The 8,084-nt window shown below is 47.4% G+C and overlaps 1 protein-coding gene across 1 annotated transcript in view; it reads right to left on the bottom strand.

Annotated features, from left to right (window-relative positions):
- Positions 1-811: 811 nt before the first annotated feature.
- GFRA2 (GDNF family receptor alpha 2) overlaps positions 812-8,084 on the bottom strand; it is a 104,875-nt gene continuing 97,602 nt past the window's right edge. Inside the window, exons 8-9 of the mRNA XM_074981696.1 lie at positions 4,960-5,013; positions 812-1,850 (exon numbers count right to left, since the gene is read on the bottom strand). Of these exons, the coding sequence (XP_074837797.1) occupies positions 1,722-1,850; positions 4,960-5,013 (183 nt within the window). The 3' untranslated portion in view covers positions 812-1,721. The remainder of the gene's footprint in view (positions 1,851-4,959; positions 5,014-8,084) is intronic.

Below are 8,084 nucleotides of genomic sequence, written 5' to 3'. Positions count from 1 at the left end.
TGAGCTGCGGCTACACACGAGCTGGCACTTTGAAGTTTAACACTTCAAAGTTGCTGCGCGGGAGGATTAGCTTAGTGAGTGCTGCACATGCACCGTAGCACCTCATTAACAATCTCCCAACACCCTACTTACCCTGCTCCCTTCGAAGTTGGGAGCTAGTGCAGACACAGCCTGAGAGAGCAGGATTACCTGATCTCACATGGAAGAAGAGATATGCAACAACCAAGTGTGGACAAATGCCTTCTCCCAGCCCAGAAATCCCTCTGCTTTTGAGTTTCACAGACCGTGTGACAATTCACTGCATCGTAACCACCCTCCTTGACAGCTGCTGCACTTGCAGGGACAATGACCAAAGGCAGCACCAGGACATCAGCCACACAGCATGGAACCGAACAGTACGCCAGGTGCTTCCTAGGACATTTATTGTAGCCATGGGTTAAATGCGCTGGTTGCTCTCCTGTGCCCGAAGCCCTCTCAGAGGCTGGGAGAATCAAGATTTTGGTTCTGTTCTCCGTTTATTTTTTTTCCATTATAGACATTATTAAAAAAAATAAATTTTACAATAATACATTTTTGTCGTTGTTGTTTGATCATTTTAAAAAAAAGGAAAGAAAGGAATTACAAAAAAGCCACACAGGATATGTATATGATTGTGTATATACATACATATATGTAGATATAGGTGCTCTCTATATACATACACTATATATGTATATAGAAAACAAAAGACAACTTAAAGCATAACATACATAGGCTCCCATCCATGGATGGCCTCTCCCACCCAACCCAAACCCAACAGCATAAAAGAAAAGCTCCCCATCGAAGGAGCAATTTGGAAACATCAGGACAACCTTTTAATGGCAGAGGGGTTTCTTCTTCAATTGTAAAACTTTTGTCAGTCCCAGGACAAGAGAAAATTTAAAGTCATCCATCCCCACCCCTTGGAACTGGCAAAAGAAGCCCCTGGGTTCAGAGGTGCCTGCATTCTGATCCAATGTTCACCCATCCAGGAACAGGTACAGCCTCAGAGAGGAGACTGGGGGCTGCCTGTGAAATATTTGTTGTTTCCCTGCACACAAATCCCAGCACCACTGTGGTTTGAGTGGGGGATATGAAGCATGTGGATCACTCAGGCTACAATATAACAGACTTCAGCTGGGGTGGGAATTAAACATACAGAAGTCTCAAGCAGCAAAGAGAAACTGAACAAGGTGGAGGAAAAACGGTCTCTGTCCCTTCACTCCAGCCTCCTGCAAATAGCTATAGTGATCCTGTCAGTGCCAGAGTCCACCCAGGAAACAGCAGGTCATTCTCCACCCCTGGGCTTTCACCAAAGCTTCAGTAGGTCACCGCCTGTTCTCCCAAGTAGCTTTGGATCCATTGTGTGTGTGCATGTGAGAGTGGGTGAGTTCCAGGCTGATAAGTCCCAGGGCCCTGCTTCGGAATGGAAAAGACCATAAATACCTACAAAAGAAAACAACCAGAATTCATCCCCTGGAGGCATGTCCACCCAGAGGTTGTTGCTTCCAGGGCTGGTGTTAACTCTCTTCTTGAGCATTAAGTGTCTGACACAAGGATTCCTTTTTATTTCAATTCTCAAAAGCAGAAGCCCTGGGAGAAAACAACTTGAGAAAGAATTCTTGCAAGAGTTTTGGGGTGTGTATGTGTGTGCGAGTGTGGGTTTTGTTGGCATTTCCTTCACAGTGCGGTTCCTCTCTCCTTTATAACACCACGATCATGAGAAGAAATGGAAGAGCAGAGAGGATACCCCTGCTTGAATGTCGGCTGCCAGATGCCTTCTGGTCCACAAAAGTCTTCTGGTGTGGCATAATGTCTGTGGTCAGCTGTGTCTGTGGGCAGAGGAATGCAAAACAGGGTGAGTTCAGTGGCAGAGAAATTAACTCACATGAGGCAAAGCATCCGATCTTATTTTGGAATAGCATATCAGCTGTACTAAATGCTTTTCCACCTTCTCAGATTTTAAGGCCAGGAGGAACCAATTCATCTTCTAGTTTGACCTCCTGCACAACACAAGCCAGGAAATAACAGCCAGTTATTCCTGTACTGAGCCCAATGACTTGGGTCTGTCTCCAGCATCTTTTCCAACAAGGGATCCAATATTGACTGGAAAGCATCAAGAGATGGATAATCTACCACATCCCTTAGGTTAGAATCATGGAATCATAGAATACTAGGACTGGAAGTGACCTTGAGAGGTCACCGAGTCCAGCCCCCCACCCTCATGGCAGGACCAAGTACTGTCTAGACCATCCCTGATAGACACTTATCTTACCTGTTCTAAAGGTATCTCCAGAGATGGAGATTCCACAACCTCCCTAGGCAATTTATTCCACTGTTTGCCCGCCCTGACAGTTAGGAACTTTTTCCTAATATCCAACCTAAACCTCCCTTGCTGCAGTTTAAGCCCATTGCTTCTTGTTCTATTCTTAGAGGCCAAGAAGAACAAGTTTTCTCCCTCCTCCTTGTGACTCCCTTTTAGATACCTGAAAACCGCTATCATGTCCCCCCTTAATCTTCTTTTTTCCAAACTAAACACACCCAATTCTTTCAGCCTTTCTTCATAAGTCATGTTCTCCAGACCTCTGATCATTCTTGTTGCTCTTTTCTGGACCCTCTCCAATTTTTCTACATCTTTCTTGAACTGTGGCGCCCAGAACTGGACACAATACTCCAACCGAGGCCTAACCCGCACAGAGTAGAGCAGAAGAATGACTTCTCGTGTCTTGTTCACAACACACCTGTTAACGCATCCCAGAATCATGTTTGCTTTTTTTGCAACAGCATCACACTCATATCTAACTTGTGGTCCACTATAACCCCTAGATCCCTTTCTGCCATACTCCTTCCTAGACAGTCGCTTCCCATGCTGTATGTGTAAAACTGATTGTTCCTTCCTAAGTGGAGCACTTTGCATTTGTCTTTATTAAACTTCATCCTGTTTCCTTCAGACCATTTCTCCAATTTATCCAGATCATTTTGAATTTTGGCCCTATCCTCCAAAGCAGTTGCAACCCCTCCTAGCTTGGTATCATCTGCAAACTTAATAGGCGTACTGTCTATGTACTGTTTACTGCTCCAGTGGCTCTTTCCTCACTATTAAAACGTTGTGCTGCAAACGTTTGGCAAATATCCTACTTTTTTTTTTTAATATATTCTAAATTTTGAAGGGGATAAGTGTTCCCTGTAAGCTGAGCACTTGGCTGGCCACCCAGGAGAGATTCAGGTGATGCCGAGCCGATCAGCAGAGCACCCACAGCTGTCCACATCCGGCACCGTGTGTTTCTACGGCAGGTGCACATCCCCACATACTTCGGTGTACATAACATCATTTATTCCGCATATGGATAGAAAACGTGAAAAGGAACATTGCAAGGGATTCAAAGAAATCGAAGTGCTTTTGCATTTTTTCCCTCAAAACTCAGATTTTTCCACTTTTTGATTTTTTTTTTCAAAACTGAATTTTTAATTTTAAAATGTTGGAGTTTTTCCCAAAATTCTGACTGTTTTTCCCCTGAAAAAATTTTTGAAAATGTCAATCCTGCTGTATAACCAATTGAAAAAACAGGTGAATTTTTTGAACCTGCCATCAAAAACTTCCCCCTTTTTGGTATTTAAAAGTTTCATCAACTTTTCAAACTCTGAAGTTAAAAACCATTGCAACAGCCAGCTCCTCACAAAGCTGCCAGGTCTCCACTGTGCTCAGCCAAGTCTGCTACAGCAGATCTAAACAAAACACCCTTGGAGGCTTTGATGTTATGGTGCCTGTAATGGGCACAATCTAGCTAAACAGTATTGCTGTCTGGGCCTCCCACCAGGGCTGTTGACTCAATTGGCAGCCCCTGGGCAAGGTGGAGGTGGCTCCAAGCCCCCCAAAGGGGCAAGGCCTTGGGCAGAAGAGGGAGGGTAGGCTGGGGGCTAACAATACCCAGCCAGCCCTTTATGGTCTCCTGGCCTGAACTGCCTAGGCTCAACTCCCCAGGAACAGCTGCCCTCCCACCCTCCAAAGGTGGGACTGGGTGCCCCAAGTTGCTGCTGGCCCTGCCAGTGATTAAGCTGATGTGATCTGAAAGCATCAGGAAGCTCACAGTTGCTATTACTGCAGCAGCTGCCTCCAGAGCCCCAGACCCTTTTAAGTCACCCAGGCCCCTAGACAAACAAGCCCTCTTCCCCATCAGTGGCTGTGCATCCTACTTCTATCCCACACTGGCCTTGTGAAATTCCCCAGAATCCATTGCACCTAGGAGCTGAGCTGAGAACTGTGGGAGAAGTACCCAGAGTGTGGATGGGAAACACACCTGCAAGGGCTCCTTCAACTGACTCAGCTTGGCTGATGGGGACATGCTAAAACTTTTGTGCTTAATCCAAGTGAACAGAAATGGCTCTATCAAAACAAAAAGCAGTCAAGTGGCACTTTAAAGACTAATGGCTTTAAAGAAATTGCTCTGTTCTCTAGTGTAGACAAAGCCTAAGATGCTGAGCCCTCTCTGGCCTCTTCAACTTCCTGTTGCTTCACTGCCTGGATGACACTTACATGACAAGTCGATCGGGACTTTGGGTACATCTACACGGCACCTGAATGCACGTGGCTGCCCCCTGGGTCAGCTGACATGGGCTCAGAGGCTGTACAAGTGAAATGTAGATATTCTGGCTCAGGCTGGACATGTAGGACTCAACCTAGAAGAGCACCCTTGCAGAATCAAGCAGTAATTAGGGTTAGCTCATACCCTAGGGCTGACTAGGTGTTAGGGAGACACACACACACAGCTCAGAGAAACCTTACAGTCCCAGTAGATATGCTGAGCCTTATTTGTAATCGAATCTGGCTCCATCCCTTGCTTCTGTTGGCACGGACACAAAACACAAAGCATCCTCATGGTCCCGCTTCTATGATCTCCAGTCTCCCCTTGCTCTCTTCCCAGAAGAGGCCCTGACACCTACCTCCGAGAAGCAGAGACTGTGCTCTTTGGATTTGTTTAGCTTCGGTCCATGTTCCTGTGGAGGAGAAAGAACAAGCCAGGAGGTCTTGCCAAAGTTCTTAGGGTTTCATACAACCTGGTAGTCAACTACAATTACATCCACTTTAGAGATGGGAAAACCGAGACACACATGAAGTTTGTAACAGAGGGAAACAGATTCCTGACTCCCAGTCACCTTATCTACCCACTGCCTTGCTTCAGACAGTCAGGAATAGAACCTAGGAGTCCTGATTCCCAGGCAATTGCTTTCAGTGATAGACCATCCATACTGCATCATAGACAGACACTGCGTGGTCAGAGATTAATGCCTCTAACCACCATGCAACGTCACTGGTCGCTTCTAACAGTGTGTGGCAGAATAAAGGGAGTGTGCAGATAAGGAGACCAACAGCAAGTGGAAAAATCAGAATAGGAATAGGAATAGGAATAGGAATAGGCACCAATATAAGACAAAGTCCAGAATATTGGGACTGTCCCCAGAAAATCAGGACATCTGATCGCCCTATGTGAACACTGAGAAACATCTCTGTTGTCTGGCAATTCTAGTCCAAGCTTCCTCCTTCCTGTCACTTCTCTTTAATCTCCAGAAACAAAGCAGCGAGATCTCCCTCCAGTGTTACGCTGAGAATGAGACAAGTCATTCCCCATAGCTGGTAAGAAAGGAACGCGCTGGTCTCTGCCTTACCTTCTGTTCTAAGGCATGACTCGATCCACCTGCACCACACAAACTGCCCCTCCAGAGCACACTAAGCCCCATTTCGTGGGACCTGAACTTGTGGAGTTTTCCACCGTCCTTGCAGTGCCAGCCCACAAGGGCATTCCAAACTGTTCTCATTCCGATCACAGACCTGCAATTACCAGGCTTCCACATTTGCATGGGGCATTTGAAGGGAGTTCAGAGTGTGTTGAAACATTAAGTCTCTCCATGTGCTGTTTGTATTCTGGAGCTGTCAGGAAAGCTTTGAAAAGGACAGAAGAAAGAAAATTCCCATCCCTCACTCCCTCGGCTGCTTAGCCTCTCTGCTGGACTCCTGCCTAGATGTGGGCAGCTAGTGCAAACAAAATAATTCTCCCAAATATTCATTCAACTTCTGCAAACTCCACTTGACTAAGGTCACCTCTCTCTTGTTCCCTTGCCTGAAAATATTACAGCAAATGAACCCAGGTATCATTATTGTATTTTATACCGCAATCCCGCTTGCAGGCCCCATGCAGATTTGGGGCCCCACTGCACAAGGAGACATACAAACATAGCAAGACCCAGTCTCTACATGGCACACTCACAGTGTCAAATTTTACATGTAGGGTAAGTTCACCCTGCAATTAAAGACGGTGGCTGGCCCACATCTGCTGAGTCAGGTTCACAGTGTTCAGGCTGTTTAATCGCAGTGGAGATATCCAGGTGTGGGCTGAACCTCAGGCTCTAGGATCCCGCCAGGTGACAGATCTCAGGCTGCAGTCCAAGCTGAATCATCAACACCACGATTACATGGCCCTAGTGTTACCCTCAACCAGCAGGGCAAACAGCCACCCTGGGACCTAGGGCAAAGTTGGATGGGGCCCAGCTCCATACACCTGGAAGGGGCAGAGTTAAGGATGAAAGGAGCGGGACCAAGGGCTGTCAACCCTCAGTGCCCACCCTCTTACCCAGCCATGTAGAGCATCTGACTGTGGCACTCCAAAGGGGCCTGGAGCTCCTGCTGCCACCGTTACTTTGGCTACACAGCAGCTGGAACTCTGGGCTCCTCTGAAGCGCCAGGCCCAGGGGCAACTGTCTCCTTTGCCCCCTCTGCCCCACCCCAGTCGGGGGCTTGCCCCATCCACACACACAAATCTCTAGCTTCGGTTAAGTGGTGCTTTAAAGTGGAGCTAGCTGGCTTTGAGCAGGTAGGAAGAGGGCTGCAGTTGAAGCGCTGCAAATCCGGAGCTATTTTTTGTGGGGGTACAGCTGCTTGGTGCAAGCCTGAATGCCAGGGTGACACAAGTCATGTTAAGTGCCAATGCTCTCAGATAAGCCTTGGCTGGGACTGTTGCATTTAGCACTGTCAGCTGGCTGTAGGCAAACCCTCCTGGAATGATATCTTGGCTCAACACCTGATATGGTGTTAAACACAGAGGCCCCTGGGGACTCTGCCCACAAAGACGCATTTACCAGTGCATTGGTTAATGTGACTCTTAATGGCTGTGTTCTAACATCATGGACATTTCTAGTGATGGCCAGCACCTGCCCCCCATCACAATCTAGCTATGCAGCAGCAGCAGCAGCTCAATATAGCTTAGGCTGCGAATGGGGAGAAGCCATGGGGAGGGGAAGAACTCAGATTTTCTAGCAGGTGGGTTGTTTTTACCAGAAGTATTCCCTGAAAGATGAGTGCTTGCACAGCAGCCCAGGAAAGATTCAGGTACCAGCCAGCTGATCAGCAGAATGCCCACAGCCAGCAGCGTGTGTTTCTATTGGTGGTGCAACATGCCTTGGTGCACACAGCAAAATTTATTCCACCCATTGGATGGAAAAAATTAGAGGGAAGGCTGCTTACAGGCTATTTTATGCCTTGTCTTCCAGCCCTGATTCAGCTATTATGGGCCAGCACAAGTACAGACACAGGCAAGCTGGGACATGAATGAACTGAGCTAAGTGGAGGCGATTCCAGTTACAAGTTTCCATGGCTTCAGCTGCTTGCACCTATGCTGCTGTTTGGCAGGGGTGCAGCTCTTCTGAGGTCTGGCTGTCAGGGCTAGTCCTGAGCATCGACAGGTCTAGTTATCTTTCCATTTGGTCTCAGTTTGAAAGGTGCTGTGGGTCTGCCCCATTCCAGCCACTGGTGCTAAGCCTGCAGACTGGCCAGCGATACACAAGCCATGTTCTCCCAGGAAGCCCTGGTGAGAGAGAGAGCTGAGAAGGCTGAGTGCAGGGAGGGGAATTAGCCTCTGAAGGAGTAGGTACAATTTAAGAACAAAACCCGAACAAGAGGCTCTCCCAATCTCACTACAATAGACCTTTTACTGCCAGAGATGTCCATAAAAGCACTGAAATCTCCCAATGTGAAGTGAGATGGGGCCATTAGCAGCAACTCTTCCTTTCATCCT

The sequence above is a fragment of the Carettochelys insculpta genome, chromosome 31 (assembly GCF_033958435.1).
Source record: "Carettochelys insculpta isolate YL-2023 chromosome 31, ASM3395843v1, whole genome shotgun sequence".
NCBI lineage: Eukaryota > Metazoa > Chordata > Testudines > Carettochelyidae > Carettochelys > Carettochelys insculpta.
This window is presented reverse-complemented; position numbering and strand designations above follow the sequence as displayed.